Raw genomic sequence first — 20,572 nt, forward strand, 5'->3', positions numbered from 1 at the left:
CGTTTGGTTGTTGAGAGAGATGGCGAGGGCAGGTAACAGGAAATGTACCTTCACTAGTTCAGTTGTGTCGCCAGGGGGACGCCGTCTCTTTCCGATCTCCTTCCATTCCAGAGCGGTTGGCACGTCCACTGAAACGCACCTCCCCTCCCCAGCCAATCCCCGGCCACTCAAACGACACTGCACCTTCTCGCCGTTCAGAGGAGTGGAGAGGGAGACCAAGGGCTGGAATCAACAATGATAGGAGGGTAACGGCTGGGTCAGGGTGCGACGCTGTATATTGTAGGGAGGAGGGTGTTGAAGGTATGGGGGAGGTTGTGAAGCTATGGGGGGAGGTGTGAAGCTATGGGGGAGGGTTATGAGTATGGGGCGGAGGAGGGTTGTGAAGTAGTGGCGAGGAGGTGTGAAGGTGGGGTGGTAGTTCCTCTTCTGACTCGTATTCCGCTCACTAGCAGCACCTGCATAAGAGACCCACTCTTTGTTGACGTGGAGCAAGCAGCGGTGGGGATGTGGATCAATGCAGGAACTCATTGGAGACTTCAGCAAGTAGTATATTGAGACTACAACTAGTTTATCCACACTAAAAACAGTGTTCACAATCTCATGGTCCTGTAATTAAAATGACTGTTGCATGTTTGAGTGCAGTCCCTACCCACTGTACAGGAGACATCAAGGCTTGAAGTACATCACGGTGACACAGTAAGTCCAATGATATGTAGTGTGCCAACAGTGCATGTTAATATAATTGCTCTTCCTGTAACAACAAAAAACGCAATTCTCGTCATGTCCCAGATGAGTGCTCTTCTGGAAGGGAAGTGTCAGCGTTTGGTTGAGTCTTTGTTTGTGTGGACTGCCGCGTACCCATAGAGTATCAGGAGGACCACATTAAGGTGAGAGATGAACAGAATAATCCCTGGACATGTTCTGATTTTTTTTTATCTCAATGTGGAAAGAGTTTGTACTGGGTTCTGAGGTATGTGTATCCCTGACTTCACCTGCAGGGTGCGCTGAGCCTTCCCAACACAGACAAGGCAGTGGATCAACTGCTATCCCAAGGCTAAAAGCCCACTCTCCTATAAGAGGCTTGTCAGTGCTGCACTGTGAATTCTCCTCTGAAAGAGCACCCAGAACGTGAGACATGCAGACCTTCAGTCACTGGTGTGTGTGTGTGAGTGAGTGAGAGTGAGGTAAATTAGCATTTCTGCATGTATTCCATTTGAGATAAGTCTTCCTCATGAGCGAGTGTCCGTCTCACTCTTAGGTGTCACCTCCTGCGCAGTGTGGACCCCATATGAACGAGTACCCAGCCCTGCACTACCCTAGCTTATTCCTCAAGGGCTACAGAGACTTCTACCACTCTCACCAGTATGGACCTGACAATACAGAAATGGACTGTGGTCTGTTGGGCTAGCTGTAGGTCAGTTTATTTCTCACTCCCCTGGTCTCCTCTGTCTGTGTGTCTGTCAGGAGCACTGTGAGCCCCAGTGCCTACTGACCCCATGCACCACGAGACCACCGAGAGGAGCTTCTGCGGTCCGCACACACGGCAGAGCCTTGGCGAGGAGCGCCGCAGACGCCACCACTTCAAACTCTTGTCAAACTCAAACTCTGAGCAGTCATGTGTGGGGGGGGGGGGGCAGGAGAAGAACAGCCACTTCCCACTCAGAGTGACAGCTGAGTCCAAACGGTGACCTGGAGATTGTCAATTTAATTATCTTTGTCAAAAGAACGTATGTGATAACAAATTGGCCTTTTGTTGTTTGATAGCTTTCCAAATATAACCTTTTTCATATGCTGCCATGGAAACTGTGCATATGTGATCACTGCTGCCTAGTTTTGTCTATTTTCTTTGGATGGCCATGAATAATAACACTGTCCACGCATATTCATTACTGCCTGCCAGTTGAACAGGATATGTAATCCACTAATCTCACTGTAGTGTCTTTTAATTACAGTAGAGTCCACCGGTTAAGGGTTTTCATTTTTCAGCTTTTGATATTGCCTTAATTTCATTTCCACATTGTAGAGCAGAAAGGGTGGCATTATTTCCAGTGTCAATCATGGATATATATTTTGTATTATTATTGGGGATCATGAATCATGATTTTATTTTAACTGTTCTGAAAAACACTTTTTTTTACCAGGGTGAATGACCTTGGAGTTTAGGTTTAATATTTGTTAAATAACTCAGTTTTTAATGTTTTGATTGTCAGGTAGTTGAAAATGAATTGCTGCATTAACAATGATGTATAATTAAATAACACAACAAAATGTAACTATTTTAATGGGTATCATATGAAATGGTCCCTGGACTGTAGAAACCATAACATAATGGAGAAAAATCTTGAGTGGTATTTTAGAAGAGGCTTTGTTGTGAATATGCTTAGTCCTGATCCCTCCCTGCCAGTGCTGCAGGTGTGTCTAGTTTGCAGCTGTGATTCCTCCCCCAACACAGCTGGGTTAACTCTATGCCCCTCTGTTAAAAGCCCCTCCCCCTCTTCTTTGCACAGCAGCTGTAATGCGGAACTGTGGGATTTCACAGGCCCCAGAAAGTGGGATCTGGCTATGCTGAAAGCGGATAGGGTGGGAATGGCCATGGTTCAGACTTCAGACCTGTCCCAGGAGGAATGAAGTGGTGCTGGCTGTTGGAGTGGTGGGCCTTTTGGCAGTCAGAACTTTTTGTGGGTTTTTAATACCACCTATGGTGCTGCCTACATACTCTGATCCCTGATTGCTGCCAAAAGTCACTGGCAGCAACAACTCCGAGTCCCAGGCTAGGCAGTGAGAGGACGGCCATGTTGAGTGGGGAGATGAGGATATTGGTGGAAAGGATTGTGAATTAAGAAATCACATGTTATCAACCTTTATGTCCAATTGGGGGTCTCAAGATGCAGCTTTCAAAAGCCACCTGCTCAACAAAATCATCCTGTAGGCTACCATGACTGTCTAATAGTGCTTTTTGGCATCGTGTAATGTATGGAATATACAAGCTGAGTTCCACTGAACCAATGGATTTTGAGAGTTGCTTAATCCCTGGTCCACATGCCCTGCAGTCCAGAATGGAGCAGTAGGGAAAGTGAAGTGATCCATTCCATTTTATTAAAGTGGCATTATTACTGTGGCGGTGATGGAGAGATTAGTTGTTGTCCATCAGCACAATATGCAGGAAGCCCAGTTGAAAAGCCCAACTGCTAACAGTGAGAGGAAATCCAACCTAATAGCTGACTACAATTTGCTAGTTTTTTTTTTCTTTTTTCTGCAGGGTCTAATTACATTTCAATAGAGAAGGCCATCATGTTTGTAATAATTGTAGACATCCCGTATGTACGATTTTACTATGGCCTCTGCCAAGAGGTTCAAGCCCTGCTCTTGCTGTTACACCTCAATCACTAGTTGATTGGTGGCAGTGGTGTGATAATCCTGTATGGTAGTTCCACCTCAAAAAGCACAAGAAAAAGTATTTACACACCCTTCATCTCAGATTGTTCTGAAATTGTTTCTGTTAGAAACCGATAAGATTATCATTCCTGCAACATTTTTTTGTTGAAATATAACTTTATCTCTGATAAATTAAGCTAATTGATTGTGCCCAAATTGGCAATTTTTAATTTATAGGATTCATATAATATTCAATTATTATAGTACCTAACATCTGATTAGGACCATACTTTTTTTCTAACGATGACTTAGACAGTCCAGAAGAATCCAAAGAAATGGTCAAAAACCACCCACGGAAACTCCCACACCCCATGTCAATCACACCTCAACAATGAATATATCGTCTCGATTCTCTGTTTGGCAAGTAGTATAGAGCTGTGGCTCTGAGTGTTGTTTCTTCATACTATGTAATGCATTCTTAGTGAATTTGGTGATATCCCCCCCCCTGTTCAGAGAGATTAGTCATTGAAGTTGTTGGATTCAATACTCTGAGCTGCAGCGCCATACTACTTGTCAAACATAGAGAACTGATACTATATACGCTTTGTTTGGGTGGGATTGGTGTGGGGGATCGTGGATGGCTTTTGACCACTTTGGATTCTTCATGTCTAACTCATTGTTTAAAAAAATGTTGTCCAAGTTGGATGTTAGGTACTATCATATTAAAATTGCCTTTTTGGGTGCAATCAATTTGTTTACTTTCTCAGATCAAATTATATTTCAACAAAATAATGTTTCCGTCATGCTTATCTGTTTCTAACTACAGCAACAATCTGAGATGGTGAATGTCATGGCTTCCTGAAATGACATGGAAAGACCCTGTAGTCTGTCGAAGTATTTGAAGTGTGTGAGAATCATGTTACTCAGTCAGTTGGTGTGTGTGTGTGAGGTGGATATTTGAGGTGTAGTAATCATGTCTTTCCGGCAATTCGTTTTCCAGACACTGGTTTGCGATTCGTCATATTTTAAATATTTTTCTCCAAACATACAGTACACAATATATGCATGCGCAATGGAGTACTTTGGTCGGATGAAAAAAATAAAATAATTCCAGCTAATCATGCTGAAGCACATATGTAGCTTACTCAATCCTCTCTGAAGTATGGAGGTACATCTGTTTTCCTCTAGTGTAATTACAGTTATAACAAAATGTGTAGCATTATTTTAAGTAAACACACACAGACAGGCCTGCAGCATCATTGTGCATCACGCTGCAACCGGGTCTCAGAGCATTTCGTATTATTCTGTATATAAATCCAAGCCATTCCATTTAGTATGATATGTTACGTATCGTATGGTATGTATTAATTTGTGGATGTCCATCACCTATTTCGTATGATATGTTACGAATTAAAAGTTGTATTATATGTTACGAATTTGCACAGCGTACAATCGTATGATAGTACGAATTCTAGCTAGGTGGCTAACACTAAGGTTAGGGTTAAGTTTAGAAGTTAGGTTAGGGGAAATGGTTAGCTAAAATAAGTGGTGGAAAAAGTACCCAATTGTCATACTTGAGTAAAAGTAAAGATACCTTAAAACCACTTATGCTAGGGGGCAGTATTTTCACGTCCGGATGAAAAGCGTGCCCAAAGTAAACTCAGGCACAGAAGCTAGGATATGCATATTATCAGTAGATTTGGATAGAAAACACTCTGAAGTTTCTAAAACTGTTTGAATATGTCTGAGTATAACAGAACTTATTTGGCAGGCGAAACCCCGAGGACAAACCATCCAGGATTTTTTTTGGGGGGGTCACTCTCTTTTCAATGGGTTTTCATTGGGAATCTAGAATTCTAAGGCAGTTGCTTGCAGTTCCTATCGCTTCCACTCGATGTCAACAGTCTTTAGAAAGCGGTTGATGTTTTTCTTTTGGGTAATGAAGAAGTAAAGCTGTCCAGAACGAGGGTCGAGTGAAGGGTACTGTTTGATAGAGGCGCGTGACCTAAAAGCTCGCTACACTTTGTTTTCCTCCGGTATTGAACACAGTTATCCCGTCTTAAATTTTTATTGATTATTTACGTTAAAAAATACCTCAAGTTGTATTAGGAAAGTTGTTTGAAATGTTTGGACAAAGATTACAGGTAACTTATGAGATATTTTGTAGTCATGTGGCGCGAGTTGGAACCAGTGTTTTTCTGGATCAAACACGCCAAATAAATTGACATTTTGAATATATAACGACGGAATTAATAACAAAAGGACCATTTGTGATGTTTATGGGACATATTAGAGTGCCAACAGAAGAAGCTCGTCAAAGGTAAGGCATGAATTATATCTTTATTTCTGAGTTTCGTGTCGTGCCTGGCGGGTTGAATTACGATTGTCTGTCTTTGTTTGGGTGCTATCCTCAGATAATAGCATGGTTTGCTTTCGCTGTAAAGCCTTTTTGAAATCTGACACAGCGGCTGGATTAACAAGAAGTGTATCTTTAAGATAATGACTCAAGTAAAAGTGAAAGTCACCCAGTAAAATACTACTTGAGTAAAAGTCTAAAAGTATTTGGTTTTAAATGTACTTCAGAACAAAAGTAAATGTAAACGCTAAAATATACTTAAGTATCAAAAGTATAAATAATTTCAAATTCCTTATTAAGCAAACCAGACGGCATGATTTTCTTGATTTTTTTTTTTTAATGAATAGCCAGGGGCACACTGACACTCAGATGTCATTTACAAACAAAGCATTTGTGTTTAGTGAATCTGCCAGATCAGAGGCAATAGGGATGACATGGGATGTTCTCTTGATAAGTGCATGAATTAGTCAATTTTCCTATCCTGCTAAGCATTCAAAATGTAACTAGTACTTTTGGGTGTCAGGGAAAATGTAAGGAGTAAACAGTACATTATTTTCTTTAGGAATGTAGTGGAGTAAAAGTAAAAGTTGTAAAAAATATAAATAGTAAAGTACAGATATCCCCAAAAACGACTTAATTAACTAGTACTTTAAAGTAATTTTACTTAAGTACTTTTCACCACTGGCTAAAATAGTTGGGGTTAGGGGAAGGGTTAGCTAACATGCTAAGTAGTTGCAAAGTAGCAAGTAGTTGAGAAAATGTTAAAGTTGTCTGTGGTGAGATTCAAACTCCTAACCTTTGGGTTGCTAGATGTTCCCGTTATACGCCCACCTTGACCAACCACCCTACTTTAGTTTTTGCCTTAAGTATCTATCTGTCTCATGCAACCATACCAAATGTAACATATCATACACATTTGAGTGTCCCGGATTTACATTTACTATATTAAGTCTAGTCTATGAGACCAGGCTGCACATCGGGGTATGGCTATGCACACTTTTTCTGTCTGTGTATTACATTTACTTGGGGGCCAATCACAACACTGCTTGATGTTTGAGATGCGCCATGCAGTCTGACTAATCTATTTTCAACTCTTGCAAGCGCAACTAAGGACCGACGACGCAAGGCGACATAAGTGCAATTGATAATTATTCAAAACGAATTAAAGTGGACTGGCCTCTGTGTCGCTTGACAGCTTCTGGAAACTTTGGAGGGACATTTTTCTAAATTGGTGGTGACACAAGATCACGGAACGCTTGCACGGGTTTTTGAGTATTCTTGACCACTGCAGGCTAATCAAAATATACATGTAATTTATTTTACTGCCACCCTCTCTTAAAAAAAACACGTGACAACTGCAATCACTGCATTCCTGCGAGTCCAGGTTTAGGAATTGTCACACATTTGCAAGTATCGGCTACCTTGTTTCAGTCGATCCTGGGACAAACTCGGTGTGGCTGGATGTTGCAGGCGGCGGGTCAGTGAGCGCGAGGACCAAGTACCTCTATGAAGTACCCAACTCCCGACCTCTCTTACCTGATGCCGTGCATGATGATTGTCCTTGGAATACTTATGAATGTCCTCAGTCATGGTAAGCGAAATTCGACACACTCAGCCACAAATAGTATTTTTTTCTCCATCTTGTACTAGTGTATTCTGAATTGATAAAAAATTACCCAGCGCATTTTGCACTTCCATGTACACCTCGTTAAGAAAATCCAGTCTCTCCTAAACTGTTCCGCTGTAACAGCCTTTAACACCATTTCTGGTTGTCTGTCACTTTCGAATATAGGGGTTCAACCGACGGACAGTCGGTCAGGGGACTTATTTTTTCAAACTGATCTCCAGAGATCATAAATGCGGTGCTTCTATTTCTAAATATAGCAGGTCGTTGGTTCAGAAAGCACTCATTGGATGAGACAAAAAGTTAAATAGGCTACAATGGTTTTACTTGACTTTTTAACAATGCAGGCCTGGCTAGAGTATTGACAATCCTTTATAGTAAAACAATATGAATAATCTACAGGAGGCTAGGCCGATTATTAGTCTTAGCTAAACCAATATCAATTTAACATAAGCCCAGTCGCCCTTTTTTTAAATATATATATCAATAAACTTTATAATTTGTACTCTTTTAAGGAGTAATATGGATAAGTGTTACATGTTTTTTTAAGGAAATTGCAAGTCACTTAAGAATTGCATAAAGTGTTGTCCTTAGTTTCAAGTTCATGATGCCTATACAAAATTCCATTCACTATTGTGCTCATTTTAATTTAGCATATTCCATGTCTACGAACCTCATGTATGTGTCCTTTCTTTCTATTGGTGACAAATGAGCTATATATTTAATTGCTGGTCCTATAAAACGTCATCTTTCATACCAAGACTCTGTACCTGAAACGGAAGCACTTAAATCAAGGCATGCGAGAGAGCGAGATGGGGTGATCTATGGTTATAGATATAGTTATGACCATAGCTCGATGACATCATTTTGAAGGTTTTATCCTGCTCTTATCCTTACACAACCAGACAGGAACAAGTGTTCTGCCTCATACTTTAACCGTTTTACAGTGCTTTTCTGTCTTGTTTTCATGGCGTTGTTTTACCGATCCAGATAGATACCAGATAGATACCAACATTATACACCTACCTTACTTAATTGTGATGTTATTGGAAAAACCACTGGCATGCTCTTCCAAGACAAATTATCACAAAGGTGTGAACCAGAAGGCTGGTATAATTAAGCAATAAGGCCCGAGGGGGTGTGGTATATGGCAAATATACCACGGCTAAGGGCTGTTCTTATGTATGAAGCAACGCAGAGTGCTAGGACACTGCCCTTAGCTGTGGTATATTGGCCATATATCACAAACCCAGAGGTGCCTTATTTCTATATTATAAACTGGTTACCAACATAATTAGAGCAGTAATAATAAATGTTTTGTCATGCCCATGGTATATGGTCTGATATACCACGGCTTTCAGCCAATCAGCATTCAGGGCTCGATCCACCCAGTTTATAAAACAATTTAACTGCATTCTGCCATGAGGCCTGCTCTTATTGTGACTTAAAGAGAAAGGGGATACCTAGTCAGTTGCACAACCTAATGCCTTCAACCGAAATGTGTCTTCCGCATTTAACTCAACCCCTCTGAATCAGAGAGGGGGGGGTGCTGTCTTAATCGACATCCACGTTATCGGCTCACGGGGAGCAGTTGTTGGGGTTAACTGCCTTGCTATGGGCAGAATGACAGATTTGTCCACCTTGTGGATTTGAACCAGCAACCTTTCAGTTATTGGCCCAATGCTCTTAACCACTACGCTACCTGCTACCCCAAAACAAACTTATTTGGTAGCCCTGCTATCAGGCTCTTGCCAGACTGATGGTTTAGATTGTGGCTATAAATACAGCCCTGTGAAGAATGCATTATAATGACCCAATAAATCATCATAAATCACATCCCTTCAACATTCACATATTTCAATCAGAGTATTCAAATTGCTGTGTTTGTTCAGGACGTTTCTCTTGGAATGATTAAAATTTGTCTTGAACAATAAACCATGTTGTTGTCGTTGTCATTGTTCATTGATCTGGTCATCAGTCACTACCCTACTCTGAGATCAATATAATAAAGTTAGAAGTATGCTTGAATCAAACTTAGAATCCCTCCAAATGGGAAGGCACGTTCCCGTGCTTCCACTAAACTCAGCCCCCACATACAACCCGGGCTGTGCATTCCCATGGGCCCATGGCCACCATCTCACTTCTGACACCAATATAGCAAACAGCGGGAGTGGGGCGCAAACCCGGGTCACTGGTGTAAAATGCAAACACCATACGCACCAATACGGTTAACCCAGTTGTAATGTGGGGCCTCCGGAGTGGAGCAGTGGTCTAAAGCTCTGCATCACAGTGAAGCTGTGCCACTAGAGATTCTGGGTTCGAGTCCAGGCGGTGTCGCAGCCGGCCGCGCCCGAGAGACCCATGGGGCGGCCCACAATTGGCCAGGCGTCGTCCGGGTTAGGGGAGGGTTTGACCGGCAGGGATGTTCTTGTCCCATCGCGCACTAGCGACTCCTGTGGTGGACCGGGTGTAGTGCACGCTGACATGGTCGCCAGGTGCACAGTGTTTCCTCTGACACATTGGTGTGGCTGGCTTCCGAGTTAAGTGGGCATTGTGTCAAGAAGCAGTGCGGCTTGGTTGGGTTGTGTTTCGGATGACGCACGGCTCTCGACCTTCGCCTCTCCTGAGTCCGTACGGGAGTTGCAGTGATGAGACAAGACTGTAACTACCAATTCGATACCATGAAAAAGGGGTAAAAATAACAAAAATTAAAATGAAGAATAACCTCACAACACTACCACCTTTGTTTACAAAGTCCTGCTCCACAAACTTCAGACTTCCCTAACATCACTGTTAAGATTTGAAATGACAAGTTATCAAATCCGTTCACAGGGTTGGTTAACTTTGGAGACTCCTTTGGTGTCTGGAGAGGAAGGTATCTCAGCCTTTAATTTCCTTGCACCTTATGTTTGGAATGATCGACAATACACTTAGGGGACATTTTTACTGAAGTATGTGTCAGTTTTTTATGATTATGTTTGCTTTTCTTGTGTTGTGTATAATAATGTTGATTTAATTGTGTATATGTATTTTATTGTGTATAGTTTTAATGAGTATATTGTATTTTGATGTGTATTGTAGGGCTTATCTGGAAAAGAGACCTTGGTCTCAGCATCGAGTCCCTGTCAAAATGAAAGGTTAAATAAAAGTATGCATTCTTCACAACAACACTACCACCTCAGTACCATCAGAATAACACCACAACAACACTACCACCTCAGTACAGTCAGAATAACACCACAACAACACTACCACCTCAGTACACCGTCAGAATAAGACACCACAACAACACTACCCACTTATTGTAGTACACCGTAGAATAAACCACATACACACTACCACCTCAGTACAGTCAGAATAACACCACAACAAACTACCACCCCTCAGTACACGTCAGAATAAAACCACAACAACACTACACCTCAGTACACGGTCAGAATAACACCACAACAACACTACCACCTAGTACACGAACCCGTCAGAATAACACACAACAAAACTACTAACCTCAGTAAAACGGCGCCATCTACCAGAGAAATAACACACAAACACACTAACACTACCATCACTTCAGTACAGTCAGCAATAACACCACAACACACTACCACCTCAAGTACACACCCCATCAAGAATAACACCACAACAAACACTAACACGGATACTTCAGTACCCGTCAGAATAACACCACAACAACACTACCACCTCAGTACATCTCAGAATAAACACCACAACAACACTACACCACACATACACACAGTACACGGCGAGATAACACCACACAAACACTACCACCTCTAGTACAAGCCATAGTAAGTAACAGAATAACCCACACAACAACACTACCACCTAGACAACCAGTCAAGAGAAAGTCTCACAACAACACGTACCACCCGTACATCAGAATAATACACCACAACAACACTACCACCCTCAGTACAGTCAGTAATTAACAACCAACAACATACCACCCTTAAAGTACATCTACTCGCAGAGAATAACACCACAACAACACTACACCTCGATACACCATCAGAATAACACCAACAACAACACTACCACCTCAGTACACATCGTCAGAAAACACACAAACAACACTACCACCACTCACGTACACGTCAGAATAACACCACAACAACACTACCACCTCAGTACACCAGTCAGAATAAACACCAAACAACACTACCCTACACCAGTACACAGTCAGAATAACACACAACAACAAGCTACCAACCTCAAGATACATCGCGATTAACACAAAACCAGCTACCACTGAATTCAGATACACCACAACAAACTACCACCTCGTATAGTCAGATAACCAAACAACATACCTGTACAGAGACATAACACCACAACACTAACCACTCAACACCGTCAGAATAACACCACCAAGCACTGCCCGTCAAAGTACACCGTCAATAACACCAACAACAAACACTACCACGCTCCAAGTAACCCGTCAGAATCAACAGCCACAGGACAAATCTACCCACCTCCAGTAACCTATCAGAATAACAGGCCACAAAACACATACACCGTTGTCCAGTACACCATCCAGAAATAACACCACAACAACACTACCACCATAAGTACAGTCAGAATAACACCACAACAACACTACCACTCAGTACAGCGTCAGAATAACACCACAACACAACACTACCACCTCAGTACACGCAGAATACAACACAACAACACACTACCTGTCAGTACACAGTCAGAATAACACCACAACAACCACTACCAGCACCTCAGTACACCAGTCAGAATAACACACACAACAACACTACCACCTCAGTACACGTCAGAATAAACCCACAAAAACACTACACTTTGTACCACTATAAATAACCGTCAGAAATAACAACCACAACAACACTACCCACCTCAGTACACGTCAGAATAACACTACCTTTTGCTAGTAACCACTCGCATGCAGAATGAAGACAACCCAGAAAAGACTCAGCTCATACAACAGCTTCAGTAAAGTAGGCAAGGGGTCATTTTCATCCGTCGATCTAGACCATCATGCACACCCTACCTGAGCAAACTGACATACCCCACCTGTGATTGAGACTGACAACCCACACAGTCGAGTATATAACGGTTAACACAACCCAGCAACTTGGAAGCCTGACAACTCAATTCAGATACAGATACTGCCCTCAAGGGTCAGAAGAATACAACCATATCACACACACACACACTAACCGTCAGCTCTCTTACCAACGGTAACCACCACCGGGGCCAGATGCTTTAAAGCATCAGTTATGACTACAGCTCAGAACCGATGAGAGTCAAGCAGTGATATAACTACACCACAACAACAATACCACCAAGGTAACTCAGTACAACTGCTACTAGACTTCGTCAAGAAATAACACAAACAACAACAACACTACCACCTCAGTACACAGTCAGAATAACACCACAACAACACTACCACCTTAGTACAGTCAGAATAACACCACAACAACACTACCACCTCAGTACACCGTCAGAATAACACCACAACAACATACTGTAAGTGTGTCTTGTCAATATCTCTTAAAGTCAAACCTGTTACAGAAAAGTGGACACACTGCTGCTGCTGCTTATGTTAGTCTATCGTATCCGATGAGGACTTCCTTTGTATCTATTTGTTGTTGTTGTTAAACAGTAATCTGGCTGCATTCATACAGGCAGGCCAATTCTGATCTTTTTTTCCACTATTTGGTCTTTTGAACAATCACATCAGATCTTTAAACATTAGATATTTTTCTGAGCTGATCTGATTGATCAAAAGACCAATTAGTTAAAAAAACATCTGAATTGGGCTGCCGGTCTAAACGCAGCCGTAGTGACTAAAAATCCCATCCGTAAACCCCTTTGTCTATCGCAGACAGGACATGTCAAATCTTGGTTTGGCGGGGCGCACACACACACACTGTGATACGATTACTTCACTGTACGCTACCAGGAGCCATGTACAATATGCACTAATCTCTGGAGATTGATACACAGAATCATGTCACCTTTAAAGAGTGCCATCAAAGACTTCTTGGACACCACTGAGTCACAAACTGGGTGGCAGCTGGCAGTAATGTTGACATGGTGTGTAAAACCAATAAACGCAGATGTTTGAAAATGAGTTAACCAGTAGAGAGAAAAATACATACAGTCAGTCAGGCATTCAGTCGATAGAGGGAACGTTTGCGTGTGTATTTTGTTGATAACCTTGATTTGGAACTCCAGGAGCAGATGGCACAGAGCTCTATCCATGGTTGGGAGGGTAGCCCAGAGAGAGAGTGTGTGTGTGTGTACCTTGTGTGTGTGTCTTGGATTTGTATGTGTTTGTGCATCAGGTGTTTTCTGACAGATGTTTTGCCATCTTTGCGTGTATGTATTTGTGCACATCACACACAGCTCACAGTTTAGGCCTAGGTGAGTATTTGTGCGCTCTTGTGAGTGTGTGCCAGTATTTGGCTGTGTATGACCCCCCCACAAGATGCACCCGTCATTCCCTGCCCTATCAAGGGCTGCTGTACATGTCTTGGCCAGTCTTATTAAAACTACAAGTCTTGTATGTATAACACTTACAAGAGCACAAGACCAACTTCCACAAATCCCAGTAGATGCATTTTCATGTTTCTTTTCATCTGACTAATCATTGCATATTTCCTCCCCTTTTTTTAAAGACCGTTAGGAACACAAAGTAAAGGAGTAATTATCTTTTTACCCTTCCTCTCTCTCCTCTCTGTCCCTCTTATCTTCATCCTTCCGTCTTTGTTTGTCGGTATGAATAAGCAAATAGGCCATCTTGGCTTTGCCTGTAAAATACAATTAATGATCAGTGATTTCAGGATGCTGTTTGCTTTTTCATTCAATCATTTTTCAACGTACTTATGGTTCAGGTCAAAATGACAAAACATTTTCTACCTTTTTGTATATGTCTACAGGTTTAATTACTTTATTTTGCTTTTCTTTTTTAAACAAAATAACTCAACTCACCCTAGATATTTGAAGGCTTGCTATAAGAGGAAGTACTGCTTGTTCTGCTCATTATTGTATATCTATGTCTTTCCCCACGGCAAAGAGTTGTTTTTGAAACCTCATACTGGGCTGACCTTGTAGCCCTGTGATATGTAAACCCCGGGAGTGGGAACCTCTGAAGTGGACCCTCCCAACATGTTTGTCATCATAACCACTTTACAGAGTTCACTAAAGTTGAGCGAATTTCTTTCATTTTGTTTCTCTTTCACCGTATGTTTGTAGCAGTTATTATCCAATAGTCAACCCTCAATTACACCAGAACAACAAGACTGATGTGCACTGAGCATATTAGATCCTGAAACTCCTCCAGTGTTTCCATGTTTCCAAAATGGTTACCAAGATGCCTCCTAAGGAATTGTTGTAGACGAGAGAAGCTAGATGGTGGAATCGACGGGTTGCAGAACTACTCTGTGACTAGGCAGTGTAGGCGTTTTGTGTGTTTAACTTACTGTGTATGGGGGAGAATGGATGAATAAGTAAATGTGTGTGAACTTCAAATGATGTGGAACAGTGTGTGTGTTGATATGTGGTTCGTGGCTGCTCTTATGACATTAACCTCAAGCGGGTCACTGAGCTAGAAAGCCATCAGCTTTGCCTCACAAATTCTATAACTCGCCCCACTGAGAAATCAATAGAGCGCATTAAGCCTTACATACCACAGGTATTCATCTCTCCTCCTCACTCTTAAGATTTTCAGTCCTTTCCTCTTACGCCTTACCTTTCACCCATCACACTCCTCCCTCCCTCCACCCATTTTGTCGTCAGTGAAACTGACCAATGTAGCGTGGCGACTGTTCATCATTGTGTCAATAAAGAACACTCAAGTCATTACCATAATTATCACTTCTCTGCCTGACAAGATTTAACCGAGCTGGTCTGTACCTGACATGGGTTCTAATTATGTGCCTGTGTATTAAGATAGGCCTTCTGAAACAAACGTTGCTGATGGTGTCTATCTTGGGCCTGGTCAGCCTTAGGGAGCGTACATGCTGGAGTGGAGAGTAATGAACAAACCACTGTCCATAATGGAGATTACTGGCAGGCTGTTTAATTGCACAACCTAAGCCTCGGGCCCCGCCTGCTTTTCTGTGATATTACTTTATTATGTGTCAAGAACTCACAATGGMGTGTGTGTGTGTGTGTGTGTGTGTGTGTGTGTGTGTGTGTGTGTGTGTGTGTCACATCTCCTATTACCTGTGCCTCACCCACCACACTTTGCTAGGGACATGACGTGGCGATCGCTGAAAGACAACAATAGCAAAGCAAACTGACGAGTTGAACTCTTTGGGAATTAATGTTCTTCACATTTCAATNGTGTGTGTGTGTGCCACATTTCCTAATACTCCTCATCCACCACATTTTTCATGGGGACATGAACATGGCAGTAGCTAAAAGACAACAATAACAATGTCTTCTCCAAATTAACGCGTTAAACTCTTTGGGAATTAATGTTCTTCACATTTCAATTTATTCAATAACTTCTCTCTGTAACCAGAGGACTTTGAAAAGGGCAGCGCTCTTATCTGTATGAACATGCTGGCTGCCCCACAGGACTCCATATTCCCCAACCTATCAAATGAGCTTAGAATGCATGTGATTTATTCAATTGACTGTGCTTCATTAGGATGTATATGGCGTTCTAGATGTTCATAAAAATGCACATTTTGCAGTTAGTTTAATATTAATGTATTTAAGTGCTTGGTGTCCTTAATATGATCCGTTACACTTACATTCTTGATCTCATTACCATATAACGTTACATGGCTCGTGGTCCTGTATCTTGGTGGGAGATCCAGAGTTTAAGCGCTTGCCTTGCCAGCCTCGTCTGCGAGGGTCCCCTGCCTGCAGTGACGGACCGCATCCCTCTGGTTTTGATGTGTCTCCTGCCCGATTGAGATGTGGACCTCATGGGGCGTCTGTGATTGTAACCACACGCCACTGGAATCTGATTTCAGCTGTACTGTGCACTCCCAGCCAGCATGGGCTTAATTGAAGCGTGTGACCATTTAATCAGGATGCCCCTTAGTGTGTGTGTGTGTGTGTGTGTGTGTGTGTGTGTGTGTGTGTGTGTGTGTGTGTGGGCCTATAGCTATATACATGGTTTGTTTGTTTGCAGGTATGTGTGGGTGTGAGCAAGAGAGAGAAAGAGTCTGAATAACATGTTGAATGAGGATATAGCTGCAAATCCGGATCCCATTTGTAGTCGGACCTTTAAAACCATCTGGGGAAAAGCTGCATTTGCCACTTGGCAAAAACTATTTCAATACTACCACGAATGAGCTGAATTGAAGTTCCCCTTAACTGAAAATGGACAGTTGTGAATTAAACAACGTTGCTATCCACTCTTTTACTTAACCTCTTCAGTCTGTGACTCTGCCTGGCCTTTATCCTGACAACTGATGGGGCTGTCAGTTCTTCACAGAACAAAATCAATACTCTAAAGTGTTTTGTACACTGTCACTCGACTCCATCTCTGACGTGAGGCTCTTGCTTTTCACCAAATAAGCACTGAAACTCTTTGTCAAACAGGTGCTAACTGACAGAACGAAACTGTAAAAATAGCTGATCAGGACCACTGGTGACCAGCTATAATCATGTTCCCCATCCTCCACCTCTTCCAGGCAGCGTGCTGTCAGGCTCCATAGACTGTCAGGAGGCTGAGCGAGGCTGTGTACAGGATCAGGACTGTACGGCAGTGTACAGGGTGCTGGAGTACTGTGCTGCCGAGGAGGCCGTGTCGCCCCTGGGCCCAGACGCCCGGGGGGAGTGTCTGGAGGCCCAGAGCGCCCTGCAGCAGTACCGCCCCCTCCAGGCCTGCAAGTGCCAGCGCGGCTCCCGCCGGGAGGAGCTGTGCCTCAGGGTCTACTGGACCGTCAGATTCGCTGGTGAGTTTCACTGTGTGTGTTTTTTGTCTTTTTATGTGTTTCATTGTATCTCTGTGTATGTGAGATGTTTTTCTCTGTGTTGTTGCTGCAGTGTATGATGAGTACGAGGTGTCTCCGTATGAGGATCTGGAGGTGGAGTTTGTGAGGCACATAGAGATGTCACGCATGGCCTCCATCATGGCAGGTACTGCTTCACTCCCGTCACTACACAGCTCGCTCTAATCTGCCTCCTCTCTGAATAATGACTAGGACAGTCTGGGATGTCCAGAATCATGTCTTTTATGATTGTGTCTTCCTTTCTCTCTTATTCATTGCCCCTTTTCCCAAAACCCCACCTTCCTCCATTATCCTCTCTGTTTTCTTCCTCTCCTCACCCTACCACTCCTCCCTCCACCCAGCCTCCTCTCTTCCTCTGGATGGGCAGAACCAGTGTCTGAAAGCAGCCCAGGACTGTGGTCTGTATGAGAAGTGTGGTTCTCTGAGGTCGGAGTATGTTGTGGCCTGCACCAAGCGGGCTCCGGGCTCCGACGGCAGCTGTAACAGACAGAAGTGCCACCGGGCGCTGCGGCGCTTCCTGGAGCGGGTACCAGAGGAGTACAGCTTCGCCCTGCTATTCTGTCCCTGCTCTGATGCCCTCTGTGGGGAGCGCCGGCGGAAGACCATTGTACCGTCGTGTTCCTATGAGGAGAGAGACAGCAAACCCAACTGCCTCAGCCTGCAGGGCTACTGTGCCAGGGATGAGCTGTGTAGGTGAGCTGAGCTGGCTGGGGAAACATGGTTTCTGGGAGGTGTGTGACATAAGGCTAAACTTTTCCACTCCACATTAAGTCCTGTATCGAGGCACATTAACAGTTATAATCACAATGCAAATAGGTTATAGAGTGTGAGGTTAGAGGCGGAGAGGACTGGATGTACCTATTTCATCAACCATTTGAATGTTTGCAATCCTCTCAGCACAAGAGGTTCAGATAAATAGTTACAGTACAAATAGGTTTGAGTTCCCTACAGGGAAGAGGTTGTTCACTAATCTTCATCATTGATAACATCCAGAATAATAAGGAGCAATGATACGTTGATAAAGCTCTGCGATGACTCCGACCCAGGCTAAAGTGTTTTTATTCCACTGGCTGCTCAGTGGTGTTTTGTAGGGTTGAGTATGCCTGTGGAGCAGGTGAGAGGTGTTAGATGGGAATTATGAATACACAACTGGGTTTGACTAGCAGACTCTAAGTCCCAGTGTTCTTATCAAGTCAAATCAAATCAAATTTAATTTGTCACATGCGCCGAATACAACAGGTGTAGCCCTTACAGTGAAATGCTTACTTACAAGCCCTTAACCAACAATTACGTTTTAAGAAAAATACCTACAAAATAAGAAATAAAAGTAACAAATAATTAAAAGCAAGTCTATATTCAGAAAATATGATATATATAGATATATATAAAAAAAGGAAAAATCTAATATTCAGAATAATATTGCAGCACCTCGAGTCTCATGTTTCAGGTCAATGTTTTGAAAAATGTGTATTAAGAAACATTGCGGGTGCTCACACGATTCCAAGCTGGAACGTTCTCCTCCTCTATGCTTTCATGTGCTTCAGATTCTGCCTTTCGCTAGGTACTGCATCCAAAAAACATAATTGTAAAGACGCCCTCAGAAATTTACACTGCCAAGTTGCCAACCCAGTATTGGCACCTGTGTACAATTATGTTTTTCTCCCTTTGTGTGTTTGTGTATGGGTGTGTGTTTGTGTGAATGTGTGTGTTGGTGTGTGTGTGTGTGTGTTTTGTGTATGGGTGTGTGTTTGTGTGAATGTGTGTGTTGGTGTGGTGTGTGTGTGTGTGTGTGTGTGTGTGTTGGTGTGTGTGTGGTGTGTGTGTGTGTGTGTGTGTGTGTGTTGTGTGGTGTGTGTCTATATCAGATCTCGGCTGGCTGATTTCCAGCACAACTGCCAGCCCTCGTCACATTCTCCCTCTGGCTGCATGAGAGAGAGTGGAGCCGTCTGCCTTAAGGCCTACGCCGGGCTCATAGGTGAGCTGGAGAGAGAAAGGGATTGAGGGGGAGGCAGACAGGAGATGGAGGGAGAGGATGGAAGAGGGATTAACAACACAAGGAAGGAACAATGTTAGAGAAGAAGTGCAGAGTTGACTCCAAGGGCCTTTTAATCAGGTCATTGTTGTTAGTTTTTGCTATCCTTAAGGTGTAGGTAGGCACTCATTTCATTGCCAATGGGCTTGTTTGGCTTTTCGTCATACGTTCCATGTTCGTATGGAAGTCAGGTCTGCTGACACATCTCTGTGAACCCAACCTGCTCCTGTGTGTGTCTTTGTCAACCAGGCACCATCATGACCCCCAACTATGCCAACAATCTCAGTATGGACGTGTCCCAGTGGTGCACCTGTGAGGGAAGTGGGAACCAATGGCAGGACTGTCTGCACATCATGAACATGTTCCACAGAAACGTCTGTCTGCGTGAGTCATACTCCCTCCCTCACCCACCCACAATGACACCCCCTACAGGCTGCTGCAGCAAGAGCACTGGTCCTGTGAGCCTACTTGAAATCAGCAGATGACACAAATACATTAGCGGGCGGTCTGTAGCCCAGTAGCCCTAGAGAGCTGCTTACTTTTTCTGTATGGTATACTGTAGTACAGCGCTTAATTACAAATGTTGATGGACAGCGTTGTTAAATGAAAATGTTTTATTCACATATGATTTTACATATTGAGCATGCAACTGAGGTAAATAACTGAATTATTGCCAAGCCTTATTAAAGAGGGACTGCCCCTAAAAAGCAACTTCTCGTATTGAAAAATGGCCTATGTGGCATCGATATGAGTCAGAAGTATTTATTCTAGTGTCAAAATGTACTACAAGTAGTAAATTGTAAAAACAAATTGTGTTCAATTTGGTCATAAAGTCAGTCTCGTCCAAAACTGAGATGTATAAGATGATAGGAAAAAATGGTATGTCACAGAATGAAGGGTACTGTAGCTGAATGAAGGGTACTGTAACAGAATGAAGGGTACTGTAACAGAATGAAGGGTACTGTGACAGAATGAAGGGTACTGTAGCAGAATGAAGGGTACTGTAACAGAATGAAGGGTACTGTAACAGAATGAAGGGTACTGTAACAGAACAGAATGAAGGGTACTGTAGCAGAATGAAGGGTATTGTAGCAGAATGAAGGGTACTGTAACCAAATGAAGGATACTGTAACCAAATGAAGGATACTGTAACCAAATGAAGGGTACTTTAACAGAATGAAGGGTACCGTAACAGAATGAAGGGTACCGTA

General features: G+C 42.9%; 1 protein-coding gene across 2 annotated transcripts in view; it reads left to right on the forward strand.

Moving 5' to 3' along the window:
- Positions 1–6,788: 6,788 nt before the first annotated feature.
- LOC111964301 (GDNF family receptor alpha-4-like) overlaps positions 6,789–20,572 on the forward strand; it is a 27,197-nt gene continuing 13,413 nt past the window's right edge. For both annotated transcript variants that reach the window (XM_023988146.2, XM_023988147.2), the window contains exons 1-6: positions 6,789–7,322; positions 17,009–17,272; positions 17,364–17,456; positions 17,671–18,022; positions 19,195–19,304; positions 19,611–19,745. In XM_023988146.2, the coding sequence (XP_023843914.1) occupies positions 7,238–7,322; positions 17,009–17,272; positions 17,364–17,456; positions 17,671–18,022; positions 19,195–19,304; positions 19,611–19,745 (1,039 nt within the window). In that variant the 5' untranslated portion in view covers positions 6,789–7,237. The remainder of the gene's footprint in view (positions 7,323–17,008; positions 17,273–17,363; positions 17,457–17,670; positions 18,023–19,194; positions 19,305–19,610; positions 19,746–20,572) is intronic.

The sequence above is a fragment of the Salvelinus sp. IW2-2015 genome, linkage group LG5 (genome assembly GCF_002910315.2).
Source record: "Salvelinus sp. IW2-2015 linkage group LG5, ASM291031v2, whole genome shotgun sequence".
NCBI classification, from domain to species: domain Eukaryota; kingdom Metazoa; phylum Chordata; class Actinopteri; order Salmoniformes; family Salmonidae; genus Salvelinus; species Salvelinus sp. IW2-2015.